The sequence below is a fragment of the Papaver somniferum genome, chromosome 4 (genome assembly GCF_003573695.1).
Source record: "Papaver somniferum cultivar HN1 chromosome 4, ASM357369v1, whole genome shotgun sequence".
NCBI lineage: Eukaryota > Viridiplantae > Streptophyta > Magnoliopsida > Ranunculales > Papaveraceae > Papaver > Papaver somniferum.
In genome coordinates this window covers 107,855,537-107,878,624 of record NC_039361.1, presented here as the reverse complement: position 1 = coordinate 107,878,624, position 23,088 = coordinate 107,855,537, and the positions used below count along the sequence as shown (strand labels likewise).

The window sequence follows — 23,088 nt, the reverse complement described above, 5'->3', positions numbered from 1 at the left end:
AGTATTGGGAAAAAAATGGTTCAGTCCAAAACAGCACAAAAAAGAACAGATTAGTCCACCCCGATCCAACCAGGATCAGATTAGTCCACAAAATGTATAAAGACGATGTTATCCTTCGAACGCTTTTAATAAAGCACACGTGTAGCGAATGGAATCAGTTTTGTAACTGACACAATGAACGTGGTTGCGACACGTTTGCTTCAAAAAAGAAACTGAATTAAAGAAACTGCGGCGTAACGGAAAAAACAATAAATCCATTTTAATTGTTTTGCAGACTAAAAGCAGAAGAAAAAAATCGGTTGAAATTTTGCAGACAAACCCTAGAAATTTCTTCAAATTATTGAAAACATTTCTTCAAAAACCCTAAAATCTTACTAATCAAAATACCTAGATGATTGCATTATCAGTAACATCATGTTGAAAGGAAAAAAAGTAGTTTCAAAGACAAACGCACCAACAGTGGAAGATTCAACATCAACTGAAGAAGAAATTCCATCAGTTGCGGTAGAAGAAAATCGAAAATCAACATCACCAAGAACGAGATCAAAGTCAACATTAAAAGATTCAACACCAATTTCATCCCCAACTCCATCAGTTGCTGCAGAAGAGATTCGGAAATCAACGAGATTGAAGAGATCATTAGAATATTCAACATCAATTTCAGTACCAGAAAGTTCAAAAACATCACCATCTAAGAAGAAATCTAAGCCTTCAAATTCTCCAAAGCCTCCAAAGTCTTCAAAGCCTTCAACATCTATTATCTCAAAAAAAGGTAACAATTCAAGTATAGTTCTGTCTATTTTTGAGCAATTTTTATTCAATTTCTTGTACATGTGTACAGATATGTACACCGCCATGTTCTTGCAGTAATTCATATCTAGTTCTATCTTGTTTTTGAGCAATGTTTGTGGGAATTGTTGTTGGTGTGTACAGATCTGTAAACCACAATGTTGTTGTAGTGATTCATGTCATGTTCTGTTTGTTTTAAAGATGTTTCTGTAGCAGTGTACTGGTTTGTACACCAGCATGCTATTTCAAATTCATATGGCCTAATGTGTGTGTTGTGCCGTCACTTGTGTTTACCGGTGTACACACCTTTGCACCAGCATGTTATTTCACCTTCATATGGCCTGTTGTATGTATTGTCAACCTGTTATTTCATCTTCATATGGACTAATGTGTGTTTTCTCAACATATTATCCCATCGTTTTTGGTGTTGGTGTACACATCTTTGCACCAGCATGCTATTTCACCTTTATTTGGCCTGTTGTCTTTGTTTTAAAGCTGTTTTTGATAGATTTCTGTATGAGTGTAAAGATTTGTACACGCACATTGATTTATAACATGTTGTGTGGGAACAAATGTTGCTTTAGTTAGTTTTCTGTAGGAGTGTACACATCTATACACTTGTATGATATGGTCATATTTATGTGTACAGTGATATGATTTGTACTTATATGAGTATAATGAATGTATTATTCTTCTTGGTTCATTTTCGTAGATACCAACAAACCATATAGGTCAAGTTTCCATGCCTTCAGTGACTTTGTGAATAAAAACCTTGAGGAAGATGAAACAAAAAGAGGAAAAAAAGTATGGTTCACCAATTATCAACTAGAGAAGCAAAAAGAAGGACCATTCTGGCCTGTTATAGATATCTTTGTCCACATAAAAGCAGACCGTAAAGATGAGGAAGGTACAAGTAAAAAGAGAGATGATATATGGACTAAGAACCCAAACTCAATTCTGAAAATTGTGAGACAGTACCGCCATGAAATTTGTGACTCAGGGGGACATTATTTCATGTTTGATACTACCAAGAAGAACAAGCAAGTGGCAGTAAAGAGTGAACCTGAGGATTTGTTTCTATTTTATGGGATTAATATGATGCCAATGGAATTGAAAAAGGGGAAGATGTAAAAACTGCAGCTGAAAAAGATACGGTCCGCTGATAAACAGATTGACTCTTAAGAAACGAACTGAGATGGGAAAAAAATATGTGGAGGAGGAAATCGTACGTATCATGAAATTAAACCCAAAGTCGAAAATGGAGATTGAAAGAAATGCTGAAGACTTAGTGGTGTTGTTTACTATGTACTTGTGTATCACTGTCTTTTTTACCCAGGCAAACGGAAGTATGATTAGCAAGAACCAGTTTGCACACTATTTTGAGTCTTTGGATAGGATGAAGAGAACTTGCTGGCCAGTTCATATACATGAGTATCTCATGGCGAACATTAAGAAACATCAGGATTCACCAATTAAAGTTAATGGTTGTGTTCTTTATCTGTTGGTGAGTTTACATGTGCACACAGTTGTACACCTGACATATCCATTCACCATTTTAAATAATTTTGTTCATTGTGTTTGTTCCTTTCTCTTACATTTCTAACTATTCACCTATTTGTTAATGCAGCATTGGTTTGCTGAACACAACAAAAGCATGAAGCCAAGCAATGAGGAAGGTGTACCAAGGCTTCTTAGGTGGATCATCAGCGATGTCAGTAATACAATCGAGAAAGAACTGAATGATTGCATGAAAAAGGTATCTCAAAAAACTTTCTTAGAATAGTATATGTACATTGATATACACCTTTAATAAGGTGTACATGATTGTACATTGTTGATAGATTTTAAGAAAGTTGTCTTGTGTACAACAATGTATACTCTTACAACATGTGTAAAAAATTGTACACCTATGATCAATGTTGATACTTTGGCATGTTTTCAGATGCAACCAGGATGGGTGAAGGCTTATACTGATGAAGAGAGATTGCTTTTGGATGAGTACCGAAGGCAGAAACAAGAAAATAACATAGATGTTGTGAAGAAAAAGCTGCGCATTTCAGATATGCGAAGAAAGGAGTTGCATGAGGAGCTTACTGAAGTTCTGGATAGGCAAGAAAGGCTTCTTAGTTTCATTGAATAGAAAAGACTAAAAGTTAATGAAGTTGGTCTAATGAACTTGACAGAAAGACAAGTTAATGATTTCCGTAATAACACTTTGAATGAAATATTTAAATGTGCAAAGGAAATACGACTTGAAACTGAGGAGGATGAGGAGATTGAGGAGGATGATGAGGATGATGAGGAGGATGGGGAGGATCACAAGGAAGATGAGGAGATTGAGGAGGATGAGGAAGAGGAGGATGATGAGGATGAGGAGGAGGATGGGGAGGGGCACAAGAAAGATGATGAGATTGAGGAGGATGATGATGAAAAGGAGGAGGATGACAAGGTTGAGGAGGAGCACAAGGAAGATGATGATGATGGTGATGACAATGACAAGGAGGAGAACAATGAAGATGGTGATGTGCATGATCATAATTATGATGATAATAATGATGATGATGGTGATAACAATGACAAGGAGGGTAGAAAGGGTGGTGATACGCATGATCATGACAATGACAAAGAGGGTAGAAAAGGTGGTGATGACGAGCATGTAACTGAATCTGAAAGGAATGAAGTTCCGTCTGAAACTCCTGAAAAGCAAAGGTACAACATCAGTTTTTTTTTTAAATTTACAATTCATTTCTTTTTTTATGTGTGTACATAGTCGTACTCCAGTGTGTGAAAGCTAATACCTTTTTTCAAAACTTGAATCTTTTTAGCACTCCTTCACCAAAGACCAATGAGGCAAATGAAGAAGAGGATGGCAAGGATGGAACAAGCCGAGGAGTTAAGTCTGGAACTGGTAACAAGCCGAGGTATATGTGTAGCTCGCATTTATTCTCATTTTCTATATATGTGTACCAAGATGTATACCTTAGTGATTTCTTCTGTGTGTGTATCAAGATGTACACCTTAGTGATTTTTCATTTTCTAAAAAAATTGCATTTTTTTCAGCACTCTTCTGCCAAAGGAAGTTGAAATCGCTGAAGGTCAAACTGATTAAATTGACAAAGTAGCTGGGTGTGAAGCTGCTAACAAGCAAAGGTATAAAGAAAACGATCTCAGCTTATATATATATATATATATTGTTGTTTTTAGTATGTGTGTACAAGGATGTACACCTTTATTGTAGTTGCAGGAAATTCTACACTACACCCCTCATATAATTTCATTAACACTCAACTCATTTTTAGATTAACAATCTTAATTTTATTGATGAATCTTTGAACAATCTTACAAGAAAAAATAAAGGAATCAAGAATAACCACTGCTCTAGATTTTCTCTCTCCTATTTACTTGTTTCTTACTCAAAAAAGATCTCTCCCTTTCCTTTACAACTGAACGACTATTTATAGGGAAGTACATAGTGGATGACAGCTAATATGTCCTTTATTTTCGGATATATCTTGCGACATTCTCGCAACCTTACAAATGTTAATCTCGCAAATTCTCTTATTTTCCCAGAATAATCACATTTTTCTCATGATTTTAGCTGACGTCGTTTATTATGTCATTTCTGAAATTGTTCTGCGACGCTGTTGTGTTGTGTTGTTGATAATTTCGCTGAGGAATTATTGCTGCGAGATTATGATCTTACATCTTGCCTCTTCTCATATCTTCTCTGCAAAGTAGAGAATGATGCGAGAAATGCCGCAGCTTTTCATCTCTTCATATTCTGCATTTATCACACGTATTCTTTCTTCCATCTGTTTCTTGACGTGTCTTCTGTACCCGCTGCTTTTCAACCGCTCACGTCTTTTCGCCTTAATTGTGTTTATTTCTTCGAGTAAAAAATCTTCTTTATATATTCTTCTTACTCTTCTTTCCATTTTCTTTTTACTTTCTCTTCTCTTTTTATTCTCTCATCTCTGCAACTCTATTGTTCTTCCGTAAGTTATGCTACTATAATTCTTCCCTCTTCAATCTTCTTACTTTTTATTCATTCCCATACTCTATATTCAAATATGCCTCCAAGTGGCTATAAACATGAGAAAAACTTAAAAGACGTCCAAAAAGATCTTGCTGAGAAAGGTTTCACACTTTCTACCATTCCTGGTGAAAGTTCCAAGTCAATTCTTTCTATCAAACTTTTCTATGATCAATATTGTGATGATCAATCAATCATAATTTCGCCAGGTCAAATTCTCGCAGGTCTCCCCATTCCTCTTTATGACCCAGATATTCTTCTGTTCTATGAAATTCTCGCTCACTCGGGATTTTCGTGAGCTATCTTCCAATTGAGTGGGGATTGCATCCGTCTGATGCTAGAGTTCGCTAACCGTGGTGCTGGTAAAGGATCTCTGTACTCCAAAGAACTTAGGGATCCTAAATTCGCAGACTTGGAGACAATTGCTGAGAAATACACAGTAGCGAGTTTCTTTGAAATTTATGAATTGATCTACATGAAGAAAGAGAATACTCGCTGGGGTATTCGTTTGAAAAGGAAAGTTAACATTGATGAAGCTAAAATACTCATGCAATACATTGATTGGCATTCTGGTAAGAACACAACTACTCGCCAATCTAAAGATGATAAATGGTGTGTTTTTCCCTTGATGCTAAAAGGATCTTACATTGCTGGGTCAAATGTTCTTTCTGAGAATCTCGCTACCTATCAACCTTGGGTATTCTCTTGGCCCGAGAAGGAGAAAGAGGTATGTTTCTTCCAGTTTCGCTCACTTTATATTTCTTTATTTGTCTTTATTCTTTTGTTCGCTGATCTTGCGACATTCTACAGATCCAAAAACTGAAAGATAGTTATAACAGGACTGGGAAGGCTAGTACCTTGTTAGCTCTTCGCTCATACACAGATGAGGTAATAAATATTCTCTTATGATTTTAAACAGTATACTGTTGCCTCTATTTCTTATTTATATCTGTGTGTGAAGATTATTGCTGAAATAGAAGAGTCTGCCAATGTTGCGAAGACTGGTGATAAAGGCAAAGGTGCTCTTCGCAGGGAAAAACCAACTGCTCCTCCTTCAAAGAAAAGAAAAGTCCATTCTTCCTCTCCTTCAAATATTCCTTCTCATGAAAACTCCGAGAATGATGAGGATGATGAGGATAATGATGACCTTGCTGCAAATGAAGATTCTCCATCTGAATCTTCTATGGCTAAGCTCTCTGGCCTCTTTTATGATTCTTTGCAAGGAATGGGAGATAGTCAATTCGCTAACACCTGTAAAGTTGTCGCTAAAATTTTGCGATGTTCCTTTGTTGGATGGTGATAATTCCCTTCGTGGAGTTTCTAGATCATTGACTCCCAATTTCCTGCATTCTCTTAATAGTCTGGTATGCTTTCATCCTTTTACTTCTTCATTGTTGTAACTCAAAATCTCTTTCTATTTTAATACTTTTTATTTTTTCTCGCAGGCTGGAAAAGCTTCTTTCGCTGTTGCCTCAGATCTAGAGAGGAGACGCGAAAATCTTGAAAAGAAGAATCTTCAATTTCGCACAAAGAATGAGGAACTGGAAGCTGAAGTCAAATGTCTTCGCGAGAAAAACAGACAACTAGAAATTGATTCGTCTTCGTATAAGAACAAAATCTCTAGTCTTAGAAAGCTAATAATCAGCTCTATGGTATGTTACTTTTCTCCTTTCCTTTCATTCATTCATCCTGTTGTTTTATCTTATTTAATTGATCCTTTTTGCAGACATTTATGGTCTTTCTGATGAAGCTACCATTCTTCGTTCATTTCCCGATGCGTTGGATAATGACACCCTTCTTGAGCGTCTTAAAAAATCTTTATATAGTTTCTCAAAAGATAAAATTTCATCTCTTTCTCTGAATGAACTAAGATCCAAATTTCGCCTCTTAGAAATTGACCATAGATCTAGTTTAGGCTTAGCCGACCGATTTAAGCGTCTCCTTCTTAATTCTAAAGAGAAAATAAATGAGTTGAGAACCAAAATTAGCAGTCTCATAGATGATAAGGATTGAATCTCTCATCAATGTGCTAAGGCTTTTGGCGAAATTCCAAGAGACCCTTCTTGAAGTTCAACTTGAACGAGATGAAGCTAACCGCAAGAATACCGAGCTCTGTGAAAGAGAAAACCAAATTCGTTCTCGTCTTCTTATAAGTAATGAGGATGAATTCGCTTGGGCTGCGAAAATCATAGACGATGCCAGAAAACATTTAGGTGTAAATGTTAGTCTCCAAGTTGAGCATACAACCTTGATTAGAGATATGATTTATGACAGAGAAGGTTATTAACTGTTCTCCAATACTAATCTTTTGTTTCTTATGAATTTTCATCAAGTTATTAATTGATTGCCTTTTCCTCGCAGATTCTGAAAGTAGATATCGCAAAAGGATTGAGGAACTTGAAGCTGAATAAGTGGAACTCGCAAAGAATCTTTCTTCTCGCAACGACAAGTATTCTAGATTAAAGAATCAAATCAAGATCATTGTTGCGAACTTTAAGAATGATGCTATGCATTTTCGCAATCAAACTATTCAAATGGTTTGTGATGACCATAGTATTCCTCATTCTGATTATCCTTGTCTCTTGGAGGAGATCCCAAAGAACATTCCCAGTCTGATTATTTCTGATAGCGAAGCTGATTATGAAGAATCTGATGGTGATGAAGGTTCTGATGGAGATGAAAGTTCTGATGCGGACGAAGAAGGGAATGAGTCTGATGAAGATGATGAAGGATCAACTAAGAAGTAGTCTTTGTTTCTTTCTTTAATCTTCTGTAATACTTGTACATTTATTCCTCCTTTCTGTATATTTGCGAATTCTTTTGGTTTTCCATATTCCTTAATATATGAGTTTCTTTCATTTTGACCTGCATTCATTAAAACAATTCTTCCTTGCAATATAGTTAATCAATATAATCATTAATTTTTTAATTTTTGCGTAAATCTATCATGTGGAGACAAATAACATTTTCTAATTTCATTCATTACCATACTTGCCTCTGTTATTTGTATCCAAATGAGAGGTTTTGCAGATTTTTCTTATTTTGTGCCTCAACTTCGCAGTTGTTTATTTATAATTTCGGAATCTCATGTGAAGTGATTTTGGTTCTTTTCAAAATCTCATTCATGTGTGGTCTTATTTTGCCTTCCTAATTAAAGGTCTTATTATGCCACCTCTTGTCATTGCGACAAAATCGCAGGACGTTCTTGCACTTTCATGCAAAAACCCATTGATCTTGCCTTAACTTTTTCTTTTGTATTATGGCCTCTTCAGGAATGTTGCGACAATACGATAGGCCTAAATATTCTTGCGAAAATAAATCCCCATGACATTGCCGTCTTGCGACGAAATCGCAGGACGTCTTCGCACTTTCATGTGAAAACCCATTGATCTCGTCTTATCTTTTACTTTTGTATTATTGCCTCTTCAGGATTGTTGCACAAATATGACAAGCCTTAATACCCTTGCGAGTAAAAAGCCTCATGACATTTGCGCCTTAAGACACTTATCATCTCCCTAATGGAGGGTTCCGCCCTTATCTTCCCCCTGGTTTCCCCTTCAAGGAGGCGTACTTCTACCATACAAGGTTAGCTCCTCCCATCCAGTCTTAACAACAACCAGTTGTTTTCGCAATCTCTTATCCCTTTTACCTATAGGGCTTATGGTTACGAGACTGCACCCTAAGTGGGGTTTTCTTCGGGCCGAGTGCAATATAAGCCAAGACTTGTCAAGAATGGCAAGGTACGCTTCAAACTCCCCTGGCACTCTTGACTCAACCGCGTACCTCGGCTCCTTGATCAGATTCTACACTCCTTGTGAGAGTCCTTATTACCTTAATCACCCAACCTAAATCATATGCTTAAGCTGAGAATCCAAGGTGTCTCTCCCGGATGGGTTTTATTGACCCCAAATCTCCATGACTCAGGTTCCGGTGGCGGTGTAGCCTTTCCGTGAGCCATGCAACAGGTACCCCCTTATATGAAGCTACACCTAGAATCCCATGTAGCCAAGGTCGACCAATTAATGCATTGTAGGGTGATTCTACATCAACGACACAGAATAGGATTTCAGAAGATATTCCTTTCAATGGAATTCTCATAGTAACCTCCCCTTTAGGCTTGTTGGCAGTACCATTAAAACCATATATCTTATATGTTGATGGTATAAGATCATCATCTCTTCCTCCCATAGTTTTATAAGTATGATAAAATAAGATGTTCATAGAGCTTCCAGTATCGATTAGAATCCTATTAATTTCCCATGAATCTTCAGCTTCATCATCCTCATCTTCTTTCGGTTTTGGATTAATTACTAATTTTACTACCAATGGATTATCATGTACCTCTTCACCTTCAGGGATTTCTTCCGCCGTAAAAGAAATAATTTGTTTCTGCCATTCCTCCAGTGGCGAGATTTTCGCAATATTCATAATTTCTCTTCCATCGTTATCTCTTGCGAACACTCTACTCAAAACATTGTCATGAAAATATTCAATTCTCTTGTATGAATGTACGATAGAGTGACAGAATAGATTCTTTGCTTTTGCACCAACTTCTATGAAGAATGTTTCCTTCTTTTTCATCGTGTTTACTTTGTGATGTTCTGGTGGTGGTGGAAATGGTTGAGATTGTGGGTGCCCTACCAAAAAGTGGTTTAGTTTTCCTTGATCTATCATTCTCAGAATAATTCTTTTTACATTTCTGCAATCATTTGTAGTATGTCCATGAAAATGATGATAAGAACAAAACTCATGACTTCTGTGGTTTGGGGGTGGTTCCGTTCCCATGTTCCATGGTGTTGGTATATTCTCCATCAAAATTATAACTTCCCATATTTTCTCCACACTTGCATTTAGAGGTGGCATCTTTATTTCTTCCCATACTACCTTGTGACCTCCTTGTCCTCTATTATAGTTTTTTCTTTGACCTCCATAAGTTTCTTGTGGCTGATCGAGTCTTTGAATCTTGTTATTTCCACCACGATTGTAGAAATTTCTTTCTCCTTCATACTCCTCTTGATCTCGGCTTCCCATAGCCATCAGTTTCTGTTGATTGTTACCCGTCACCTTCTCTTGTTGTACTTACGAAGTGTTCGCCACTGTGTTTATTAGCTTGGGTAATAAGCTTGCATTCGCTGTTTTTGAACTGGTGTTCACAACTGGGTATGATTCCATTTCATTTTGCCTTTCCTCTAGAGCAATATATTCTACTTGAAGTTCTTGCAATTCAGTCATTGTGATCGTATTCTTGACTCTGAAAATTTGAACATACAATAGGTTGGTTGCAAAAATAGCATTGATAAATGATAATATAAGATATCTCTCATCTACATGGCCAGCCATTTCGCTACACATAGTCCTCCATCTTTCAGTTAGGTGCTTCAAAATTTCGCCAATCCTTTGTTTTAATCCAAACACGTCTTCAATACCAGGTCGCGAAGAATTATTACTTATGTATGCCCCCAGGAATGTAGTCTGCAAATGATTGAAGGATGTTATTGTATTCTTTGGTATACCTTCGAACCATTTTAACGCCTCCCCTGTTAAGCTGGATGCGAAATACTATACAACATCATGATTTTCCCATTGCAACATGCACCTCACGTAGGCTTTAATGTGTTGAATTGCACAAGTTGTTCCATCAAAATGCTGGTTAATGCGGGCAAATTGCATTTCGGTGGTATTCCTCCTAGTTGTACTTCCCTTGTAAAGTGAGTTTTCGCAGCTTCTTCTATAGCTTCATCCAATTGTCTTCTTCCTACTTCTCCTCTATTATTTAACATTCCTCTCATTCCTTCTAACTCTTTCAAGATTTGTTTATTTACACCTGAATTTTGATCCATTGGTCTTTTTAATTTCTCCTCCCTTCTTCTGCGTTCATGTCTTTTCTTTTCTCGCGAAATTTTGCATTTCTTCTTCATTATCCTCATCTCGTCTTCTTCTGCGAGTCTCTATCTTGAATTCACATATGATTATGTCTCTCATTTTCCCCTTCATGATTTCTTATTAATTCCATTCGCTGTCTTTCATCCATCCTATGTATTCTATCATACTCTTCATTGATATTACCGTTATTCCGGTTTTGTGTACGCCTTCTTTCTCGATTGTCATGATTGTTCTGGTGAATTGTCTCCTGAAGCTCTTGTTCTTCCATTTCCGCTCTCAATCTTTCACGTTCGCAAATTAAACGTGCTTGTTCAGCATAATGTCTTTCAATTTCTTCTTCAATCGTCTGTTGATTTCTTTGAGTTTCTCTTTCATGTAAAATTCTCCTTCCTTCCTCTCGATTTTCTTCGCCATCTTGGTCATTTCGTCCCTGACGTTGTCCGTTCTCTTGATTTCTACCATTTTGCCTATCATCAAAAGTTTCATTTTGTGGAACTTAACGATCATCAGTTCTTTCTTTATTTTCGCGATATTCTTCATTAGGATTTGATATTTCTTCTTGAATATTGTTTCCAGCATTAATTGTGGGTGAGTTTCGCCTCATTTCTCTTATAGTCGATCTTGAATATGATTTTGTAATACTTCTCGATCTTCTACTCTGTAGTCTCATATTTTTCATCCTCAATTCGTGATTTTTCCTTGTTAAATTCGCACGTTCTTCTGCCTCAGCTCTACTTTCTTCGTGTATTCTTCGTCTCAATGTTTCTAACGCTCCAATTTCCTCATCTCCATGAATTATTCCTTCATCTTCTTCTTGATTTCTCTCTACCTGTCTATGGTCTCTGGTTTGCTGCTCTTCTTTTACTTCTTCTGCTGAATTTGATTGCCAAGTGTGTATACTCACCCTATCATAATCTGTATTCCTCCCATGTACTAGTGTTTGTTGAACTGGTGGTTGAATTTGATTTTCTCTATTATTTCTCATTCTAGTAGATTCTCCTATTTCACTTCTTTCCCTTCCAGCAATTATCTTGCTTCTTCTAACAGTAGTTGGTTGTTATGATGTATTTCTTCTTCTAGCCATTTCTTCAATGTTAATGAATTGCAAGAAATTATGTAAAATTCTTAATCAATCACTCCAAATCTTCATAAATCTCAATATCAATCTTCAAATTTTCTAGAATAATCTTCAATGTTCCCTGTTTCTAGCGCCATTATGTAGTTGCAGGAAATCCTACACTACACCCCTCATATAATTTCATTAACACTCAACTCATTTTTAGATTAACAATCTTAATTTTATTGATGAATCTTTCAAAAATCTTACAAGAAAAAATAAAGGAATCAAGAATAACCACTGCTCTAGATTTTCTCTCTCCTATTTACTCGTTTCTTACTCAAAAAAGATCTCTCCCTTTCCTTTACAACTGAACGACTATTTATAGGGAAGTACATAGTGGATGACAGCTAATCTGTCCTTTATTTTCGGATATATCTTGCGACATTCTTGCAACCTTACAAATGTTAATCTTGCAAACTCTCTTATTTTCGCAGAATCATCACATTTTTCTCATGATTTTAGCTGACGTCGTTTATTATGTTATTTCTGAAATTGTTTTGCGACGCTGTTGAGTTGTGTTGTTGATAATTTCGCTGAGGCATTATTGCTGCGAGATTCTGATTCTACACTTATGACTTCTTCTGAATTGTCTACATACCTGTACATTGGTGTAAAACTCTGTACACCATTGAAAATTCTCATAAAAAATTCATTTTTCAGTACTTCAATGCCAAAGACAAGTGTAATCAATGAATATAAACAAGACCAAGTGAACCTTGATGACCAAAATGTGATGGATGGCACTCGAACAGCTGAAATTGATGAAGCTACTATAATTGCAGCTGAAGCCATATGTCAGTTGGATCCTAAAGAAGTCCTTTTACTCACACAAGGAGAAGAATCAAAGAATGAGACTTATACATCAATTGAGGACCTTCTAGATAACTTGTTTGAAACTGTGTTCGTAAATCTTGAAAGAGGTTGTTACAGAACGACACCATCTGAAGTGAAGAAAAAGATGGCAACCCTGATTCTCCACGATTGTCCAAGATTTGCATTATTGAGCCAAGAAGATCCAAAAGAAGAGTCGTCGCAAAAATCATTATCCAATGAAGATGTACGAGAAAGGATCATTGAAGAAGCAGTGCAGTTCATTCAAAAAAATCCTAGTGAATTTTTTAGTAGCCAAGAGGTAGAAGAAGAGAAGACGACTCCAGTGAGGACAAGAGCAGGGAGGATGAAGGAAGCATAGATGTTGAAGACACAAGCCGCTGGAAAGTTTTCCAAGACACCACAAAAGAGAAATGCAAAAATAAAACTATATCCTGATTTCACTGCCGAGGGTAAAACCAAACGAGTTGTGATAAAAGCAGATCCAAAAGGAAAGGCGATCAAAGAGGGACAAGAACCAGGCTATCCTGCGCCAATAAAGAGAAAGGGATATGTATATTGTCCACACAATCCATTGCCAGATGTTCGTCTATCACCACTATACCAAGCTATGCAAGCAGGACAGGACAAAAAAAGGGTACAAAAATTCTTTGACTACGCAAGCCTGGAGTAAGTTCGCAAAACACCATGATCGAATGTTATAAAAAAAAATTATGTGCACAACTTTGTACACCATGTTAACATTTCCTTTATGTTTCCACAGCTCTGTAGCTTGGCAACTAACAAGCCTGGATGATCCAACAGTCAAGGAAGATATTTTGATTGCTGGAAGAGTACTTCGTGAACTGATGTTCAACAAATATCTGGACCAGGAGGTACTCCAGTTCTACATCCATCTACGTAGAAGAGCACTTGTCAAAGATAGCATTCGTCCTCCAGATGGCAAAAAGTACCTGAGCTGTGAAATTATGAGTCCTACTGCATGTGTAAGTTTCTCAAAACAAATAAGAAATGTCATGTATAGTTACTTTAATATGTATTGTGTACATAGTTGATTGACATGGCATGTTCTATGTGTTTTTAGATTTCTTTAGCTGTGTACATTGATATACACCAATATGCATATATGATTGACACATGGTCTGTTAAGTGTTGATTGTTAGATTTATTTAGCTATGTACATAGATGTACACCAATATGTATCTATAATTGACACATGGTCTGCTAATTCTTGATTGTTGGATTTATATAGGTGTGTACATAAGTGTACACCTGTATATCATACATGGATATACGGTCTATTTTCAGGCCTGCAATGTTTGATTTGTTAGTTTTCTGTAGTAGTGTACATGCTTGTTAGTTTTCTGATTAAGGTGAGCCAAATAATTTATTTTTCTAACAAATTATTAATTGCAGTACTATGTCAAGTATAATGTCACCAACGAGGTGTAAAAGCTTGTGGTTAATTTCATACGGGACATGCCTGAGAACCTGGAAGTTCTTGTAATCCCTATCAATCACTCTACAGATCAAACGAGGATGGGATTTCACTGGTCACTTTTGAATTTTGATTTCGAAGCCAATGAATAGAAATGGTATAACTCGTTGCACTCAGAAAATGAGTAGTCATATCAAGACGATGCAAAGCAACTAGCAGTTGTGGTACAAGTGGAACTCAACAAGAAGAGAGCATTGAAGGGTCACCCACCTATAGAAGAGCACGAATTAAACATCATGACATGCCCTTCACAAGGAATCAACCCGGACTGTCTAATATATACTTGTTACTTTATGAAACGAAGTATGAAGACAACAAAAGTTATGGGAAAAGGTCAGCATAGGGCCGAAGACATTTGTCAGCAAATGAGATCAAAATTGGTGGCCAAGATATTGACAAAAGGCGGATGGTATGAAAAGGTGTGGGATATAGCAAAGGACGAGGAGCATAATCAGTGGCGCAAGACTACAGGAAAGCAACCATTGAAGAGGAAGAAGAGTTTTTAATCTTCATTCAAGATCACTTTCTGAATTTCTTCTAAATATTTTTAATCTTCAGAAAAAAAATTTAAATTTCAGTGTCACTTTGTTTATGACTTATCTCTTTTCAAATTTCAGTTTTTATCAATTTGTTTGACTTATCACTACTAAAAGACCTTGAATTAATATTTTTAGTTTCAATATTAATGTTACAAGTTTATGACTTATCTCATTCACCGGGATTTGAAATATTAAGGTGTACTTGATTGTGCATAGTTACTGACAGAGCAGAAAAAGTTTAGAAGGTGTACATAATGGTACACATGTACTGACAGATTTTTGTACTTGATCAAAAGTATAAAAATTGAAAAAATACAAATATATTACTAAAATTTGTATAGCATGTAGAACTGAAAAACATGAGAATCGAACATAGCAAAAATAATTACTAATTATATACAGATCTGAAAAAATATATAATATTATTGAGCAAAATAGAATAGAAGCATCCATTGTACACCAAGGTGTACATAGTGGTACGTACATCTGTAAAAAGACAGGCAAGAAAAACAGAAGTTTGCAGGAAGGTGTACATAATGGTACACATGTCCTGGCACTAATTATCCACGCCAAAAGCAAATTGAAAAGACAGAATCTTTGAACAAATGAAACATAGAAAAAATCCTCAAAGCATGGGACAGGTAGCTTTGTTATGGTGACCAAGAGTGAAGCACTTTGTGCACATAATTTTCCTCTTTTACTTCTCATATGCATTCTTGAAGCGATGTGTTCTTCGTCTACCCGGTGGAGGAACAGGAATAGGAACAATAACCCTATCACTAGGATCATAAGACTGCGACTTTTCATAATTGGGGATTGGAAAGATGATCTCCTGGTATGTCCTGTTGTACCATTCGGTGGTGAAGTATGGCTCAACAAATGAATAGATGTCTTCTCTAGTAGCTTGAATGGCAGCACAAGCATGCGCACAAGGAAAACCATTCACTCTCCACCTGTGACATGTACAAGTTTTCTGCAATAGATCTACATAATGAGTCCGGGGAGACCTGACTTCATACAATCTTTCCATGGACTGAACAACAGTCCAAGTAATACCAATGTCGATGTTTTCCTTTAGTAAAGACTCATATTCAGGAGTGAGCCTAGTGTTGAATGTTTCCAGACCTAGTATCCTTCTCTTAGACATTTTCTCCATAACCTTCAAACTAACATAATAAAAACACAAAACATAAAATCAAAAACATGATCCAGAAGGAATACGGATAAAACATGTGTACATTGTTGTACACATTAAGGAAATCCATGTGTACAATAATGTACACACAGTTGCAGAATCACAGGATGAACACGTGTACAAGTATCTACAGAACAAGCAAATCCATGTATGCAACAATGTAGACATACTTGCATAAATAAAAAACTAAACATAAAACTCACCGTATCGCATCGAGAAGAACAAAAGCAGGCAATTTTTTGAAAGAAAGAACCCAGTCGTTAAAGGACTCGGCAAGAGTTGAAGAGTGGGCACCATATCTGCATACAGGGAAAAACGCATTTGCCCATTTCTCCTTTGGAATAGTCCTGATATAGTTAGCAACATGTCCAGCTCCAATTGCATGCATTCCCCTCAAAGCTTCTTCAAAGTTTGCTGGTGTGTAAGAGTACGCATCTTTGTAAAAAAAATCAAGAACGGGCTTCGAATTCACATCACCTGATCCAATGGGTAAATTTCATTTGATGTGGTAAAAGCAACAGCTGTGATGTGAATTAGGAAAATATTTTGGAATGCCCTGCAGAAGTCCTTCATGACGATCACTAAGGAAAACAATCGTACGACCATCGACAACATGTTGAAGATTCTCCAGAAACCAAAACCAATTATCTTTTTTTTTCAGAAGAAACAATAGCAAAAGCAAATGGGTAAAACTCATTGTTTCCGTTGATACATGTAGCAGCCATAAGAGTACCCCTGTATCTACCAGTAAGGAAAATAGCGTCCAAGTAAATCATGGGCCTGAGATACCTATAGCTATGCTTGCAAGAACCGTAACAAACGAATATCCTATGAAATCTACTGGTTCCGTCCTCAACTTCAAACTTCACATAGCTATAGGGATTAGTTTATTCAATTGCTTTGACATACCAAGTAAAATCGCTATACGACTTCTCGTCATCGCCATACTGTTCTTCAAATACAGCTTCTTTCCCTCTACGGGAATGGTGATACTTAATATTGGACCCATAAGTTTTCTTGAAAATTGACATGATCTGTGTGGGTTTTAAGCTAGGATCACCCTGTAAATTGTCAGCGATCAAATGCTTGACTAACTTGGTTGTCACCGCAGGACTCTTCAACCTCAAACCAACACCACAACTATATAAAAAAAAAAAAACTGGAATAAGTAATGTGCACAACAATTTACACCTAATAAGATATCAAAACCAACACTATGAACATACACACAAACCAAGCAAGAACATGTAATTTAAGAGTACAACAAGTACAGTGCACTACAATGTACACCTAAAACAAATCTACATATATAAGATGCACAATTTACACCTAAAGATAAGTAATGTGGACTAGTATGAAAACAACTAACCTGTGAGCGTTAGAATCTTTCAGCACGAACCGAGAAGTATCACCATTCACAGGCCCAAAATGAATCCTCCAAGCACAACCAGCTTCTTCGCACTTTGCAGTAAAACGAGTTTTGTCATTTTTAAGAATAGCAATCTTGTGACCAGTAGCTATCTTGTACTTATCGACAGCAATCCTAACAGCTTTAACACCACCCGTGAATTCTCTACCAATCTCGTCAAATACATAATTCCATTCATCGATAATAAGAGGCTTCCCCTTGTCTGCATCATGATCTAACACCCTTACCATCTTAGGACTTTCAATTTCACAAGCAGACTTAGAACAAGAACCAGAACTAATGCTGCAACCAGACTTAGAACCAGAACTTCTGCTACAACTAGACTTAGAATGAGAACTATGATTCGGAATCATATCCACATGCAAATAGACATCTTCATTATCAATAAGAATCATGAAACCAATTAAGCTTTGCAGTTGTATATCACATGTCACAAAAACTACTTGAGCATTGTCCATATAGCTGAAACATATACTCCCAGAAGACAAAGACCTCCAGTGCTTGCATGCTAAATGCTTCAGTTCTTCTACGATTATTTTAGTATTAACACGAAAAACAACAAAATGCTCACCATGATTCAAAACAACATTAATAAACTTGTCAGGCTTATTTGGTACCCGTCCATATTACAAAAGAAATGATTATAAACATCTGAAGCTTCAATTTCATACAACCTAAAAAGTAAACGGTGTACATGAAAGTACACATTTAAAAAATGCCAAAAACATCAAGTAACAGTAAACCTAGATAAAAATACTCCATCAACTAAGCTCTAGAATCTTACTGGAACAAAAATAGAAGACTAGGATATAGTATCAGTTCGATTTCATATCATGCATCATAAAACTAAAAAAAATCAATATCAAGTAACAAAAATCGAATTTATCTAGTATTAACATTAAATCATCATCATCGCGAGAATCAAAAGCTACTATATAACAAAATATCAACTAAAGATCATACGAATTGATATCATCAACTCATAAACTCAAAAAAAACTAAACATCAGAAACAATACCTGAAAATGAGATTGAATTACAACCAAAAGAAAACTAACCTGAGGTTGAATTCGGCTCCATTATCAATCAAATCCAATCTAAGCTCTACAAATCTGATAAATCACCTCCGAATTCAAACCTGGAACGATATATCTCTCACTCTGTGGTTTCTTCAAATCTGAGATTAAGAATTTTCGACTCTAGAACTGGATCGAACGTAAAAGAAACGATTAAATCCTCACTGAAACTTTAAAATCGCCTCCCAAATCATCTCAGAGTTGCATCCTGTTTTGAATTCAAGTTTCAGATCCAGAAAATTCGATTCCAAAATCAGGCTTTATATACCATAAATCGTTCAAGGGTAATTATGGTATATGGAAAATTCACAAAATCGGGACTCGTCCGTGAATTTGGACTAACTCGTCCAGGTTTGGACTAATCTGTTTTGGGCGGGGTTTTTTTTGACTAGACTGTACTAGGCTTCTGATGGATGGACTAGAACGTCCAAAGCCCAGTAACTTTGGAACTAAACGTCAATTTCTACTTTAAGTATTCATGTAATATTCTCCGAAGTCAGCCAGTACCAGCTTGTCTAACCAAATTATCAAGAGTCAAGACAGGAGAGACTCAAGACTGGAGGCATTTATGGCCAACCCCGCATGGCTCGTTTAATGAGACATGTTACCCAGCCCGGACCAACTTACACTTCGCATGAGGGAAATGCCTATTTCACATCAAAATTTCCTTTTGTGACTGTGTTCTGTTTCTAAAGTTACTTTATACTCAGTTTACTCAATTAGGATCGCTTTAGGGTTATTCCCTCGATTCATAATCTCACAAGAAACTTGTTTTCCGATATATTTTCAGACTAGGGCTCAAGATCAAGAGAGAAACCATGGAAAGGACTCGTGTGCTGCTTCTTCTTCTACTTGCAGCAGTTACCTGTAGTTTCCTAATGATGGAAACTGTTAAGGGTGACGCTTGCGAGTACTGCATTAGACCTAAATGTGCTTATTGTTGCAACAGAAAGAATAGGTGCAACTTCAACGTGGTGGTCAAAGAAACAGTTCGGCCAGCTGAAGCAACTTACAATAATCTTTCTTCATCTTCAGATGGTGATCTTGTTACCGTGACTCCTGTTAAAGATGATGATCATAAGGATCGCGCTAATGGTCATGAATTCGCTGATGGTCATGATGCTTCTTCTCCTTCTGCACATGTTGCTGGAGTACATGCCGATAGTGCTCCTTCTTTAACGGTTGTTGCTCATTATCAAACTGCAATAGGAGGTTTCTTTGCTGGTATACCATCATATTGGTATTATATCATTGGTGTACTGTTCATAATGTTTCTTTGTTTTTATTTTTGTCGATAGTAGGTCTATATTTGCAGGTATTCGGGTTTGTTAATTATGAGTTCATGATAATGAATTGATAAAACATCTTTTAGTTTATACGATTATTATCAATTTCTTTTTCAGTAAAACGAAGTTTAATCCTTCATTCCATATGTTAGCTTCCTATCTTAACTTCACGAAACTAAACTGCGATGGAAGAGAGATCATTAATGCAAAGTCAGGATATACGCCTGTATTCGTCACTAGTTTACAAAGTGCCAGCAAACTTCTTAGGATTAGCTGCCAGAATTCATGTTCAGTACTTTATCCATTGATGGGTATGAACCTGGTATGTCTAGAGGAAACATATAAAATTGCCAAGCTTACCAACTGGCCAACCCAAACTGCAACTAGATAATTCGGAGCGCGATATGGTATTATTATAACAGTAGCAGAATGAATAACAGACGTCGTTGAGTAGATGAAACAACAACAATCACTTGAGTATTTTGGTAAGAAAGGCGAAGAGCATTACATTCTAGGTATATAAATCCTACCAATAATCTGAAGAATATTATTAGATGCCATGAAACTTTTTGAGCGGATTTCAACTCTCCCATCTTCATGTTGTCTTCGACTTCACTGGTGAAGGAAGCAACTGAACATAAAAAAATGCAACAAAAAATCGTTATAATTTCCACACTGAAGAAGCAATAATAGAACGTTCAAAGCTCAAGAGGAATAATGGAGAAGCTGGGGTGTGCCGAACAAAAAAAAGTACCTGATAGCAAGAAATGAGCGAGGTGGTAAATCCAAGGGCTCCTGTCACACGAGGAGTTACTTTCTTAGGTGCTAATTGAAGCAGCCCAATGGCAACAAATACGTCAATAGCTGATTTCACAAGAGCCAGTGTCCGTGCATTTGATTGTTTGAGCTTGGCCTTGTATTCCTCATTCTGAATCATAAAACAGAAAAGACAGAAGACTTTAGAAAGATATAAAAGGGAAAACAACATCATCAAAATTAGAATTTGTTTGCCGACACTGTAAGAAAGAACATACTTGGTACTTCTCACTGTTCTTAAGATCCTTCTCTATTTTCTTCATCAATGATGACAACCTTCCAAGCTCAGCAAGCTTTAAGAAAAGGAAGATGGACAAGGAAAATTCATTAACCATTTCGGTTCTAGAGACAAATTTAAAATGAACTAAAGTATCTACAGAGCACAAAGCTAATCAGTATAGGATGCTCCAAAGCACAAACCTCAACCAAGGTGCCGCAAACTGAAGAACCCATCCAACAGAAGAGGGAGATTCGGCCCAGTAAATCTGCACGCTCTTTGTTCTGTAACACAATACACTTGTGTAAGTTTCAGCAGCCTATATTTCTTAACGTATTAGAGCATACAACTAAATAACTAATAAAGAACTTGTAAGTTTTATCACCTTATAGATGCCTGTTCTTCCAAGCCAAACAATTTGATCCAGGAACAAGAAAGTAGATATCAACGCATTTTTGGACTGCAAAATGGGAATCACATTAAAAACAGCACAGATGAAAAGCGAAGGAACTCGCAACATTTAAAATCAATCTTACCTTTCCGAGTACAACAATGGGAAGAGGAGTTCCTTGAGGAAGTGGACTAATAAGAGCATGCAAATCATTGACAAACTGCATATTTCATGAGGGAGAATGTGAGCTGAAGCATTGAAACATCATACTCAAGATATGGCACCCTCGAGAATTAAAAGCAATTGACCTTTAAATTGATAACACAGTGCGAGGAAATCCATGTGCAGCAGGACCAGCAGAGAAATCACAGACTAACTTGTTTTAGATAAAGACCACAAGACAACTAGAACATCTAACCTTGAAAAGCCGAAAAACTTTTCTAGCCAAGCTAGTAGATTTGTCAACATTTGCTGCAGTACCAGGCTCTCCATTGCTCAAGAATTTGGAGCCGTACTGTATAGCCCTGCATATCTTGTCCCTGGCTTCAGCTTTGTTCAAGTATAAGACCAAGAGAGCAAGTTCCGCTCTGGTTGCATCTAGTGTAGTCATTTCCTACCCCGAATACACCTGCTTATCAGAGAAAACACCCAATTTACAGTCCAACCCGAAGCCGTTACAATATGTCTTCATAATAACAACTCCAAAACACTTAAAGGTTGACCCAATCTACAAGTGCCCAACACCTTGTACGAAATAACAAGTGTCCCTAACATATCTAATCTACGAAAAAAATCATATCCAGTATCAAACCTCATGAGTAACTAAGCTCTATTTGAACAATAAACACAACGGCAAAGCAAACCCCATCCGAGACAATTGTTTATTACGGGGGTCTAATAGCCCCATATACCAGCTTGTATACTATCTCATCTCATGTTTCCATGCCTACCATATTTCGGGTTCTACTAAACACAGATAAAACTAGCTACATCATGTTTGTTCAAAGACAATTTTAGCAGGAGAACTTCAGTAGCGTTGTGATTACAAAGATGAACGAACAAATTAAGCTATTGGTCATGAAAAGACAAACATGGGCAAGTTAATTGAGCTAATTACATCTGTAATTTAAAACAACATGTCTGGCACAAGTACAATTAGTGAGAAACCATACAATTTTCCACTTAGCCAGAACTCAAACAAGATTTCAAATAGCAAAATACACATAATCAAACACTGAAATTAAAACCAGAACATCTAAATCTCATCATCATAGTCAAGACATGAATAAATATCACACAAACTAATCAAGAAACACCAAAAAGAAAAGAAAAAAAAATCCGTTTTTACAAAATAAAATGAAGAAAAATCAAACTTTCAACTTGAAACAAACACAAAATAAATGAAAACCCATAATTTGTATACCTGTAAGGAACTCGAAAGTGAAAGATTGAAGAAGAAAGGAGTTTAATTATTAGGATATGATGAGCACAAGTTCTGAAGAACAGAAAGTGGTGGTGGGTGTTACTATCTTTCTCTTTTAGCTTGTAAGTTTCATTGAGAGTTGTGCCACCAAATTTACTCCTCCTTGAACGTCACACCTTCCATTCTCTCTCATAATCTGATAGGGTTGGTTAGCCGACTTGCGGTCACCTTAAAATACCAACAAAAAATCACTCAAAGCTGCTAGCCTCCATGTTTTTATGTTTATCTTCTTGGTTTGTTATTTTGTACATCGTTGAAAGTCAAATGACTTTTTTTGTTGTGAGCCTGAACATGGAAAATTTTGATGGTGTCACCTAGGATTCGGTTGTGAACATGGTTAGATGACTTTGAAAAGGTTTATGTCTAGCTGTGATGTTTTTGGAGGGTCAACTTGTGATCAAAGTCAAGTTTAATTTGTAAAGTCAACTCGGGTAAGATGTGCGCTTGAGTGTGCATTCCAATCCATCACATATATGATTTTAGGATTATTTTTTTCTTACTTA

General features: G+C 36.6%; 2 protein-coding genes across 2 annotated transcripts; one reads left to right on the top strand and one right to left on the bottom strand.

Annotated features, from left to right (window-relative positions):
- Window positions 1–2,959: 2,959 nt before the first annotated feature.
- Window positions 2,960–3,898, top strand: LOC113272971 (prostatic spermine-binding protein-like). Its single transcript, XM_026522749.1, has 3 exons — window positions 2,960–3,498; window positions 3,615–3,710; window positions 3,850–3,898. Exons 1-3 carry the CDS (start codon window positions 2,960–2,962, stop codon window positions 3,896–3,898), a joined length of 684 nt encoding a protein of 227 aa, XP_026378534.1.
- A 16,164-nt stretch (window positions 3,899–20,062) lies between these two features.
- On the bottom strand, window positions 20,063–22,792 carry LOC113276295 (peroxisomal membrane protein 11D-like). The gene is made up of 8 exons (XM_026525888.1): window positions 22,526–22,792; window positions 21,521–21,730; window positions 21,248–21,322; window positions 21,097–21,171; window positions 20,915–20,995; window positions 20,713–20,787; window positions 20,433–20,606; window positions 20,063–20,309 (listed from the first exon to the last, which is right to left on the bottom strand). Exons 2-8 carry the CDS (start codon window positions 21,710–21,712, stop codon window positions 20,274–20,276), a joined length of 708 nt encoding a protein of 235 aa, XP_026381673.1. The 5' UTR covers window positions 21,713–21,730; window positions 22,526–22,792; the 3' UTR covers window positions 20,063–20,273.
- Window positions 22,793–23,088: the final 296 nt, after the last annotated feature.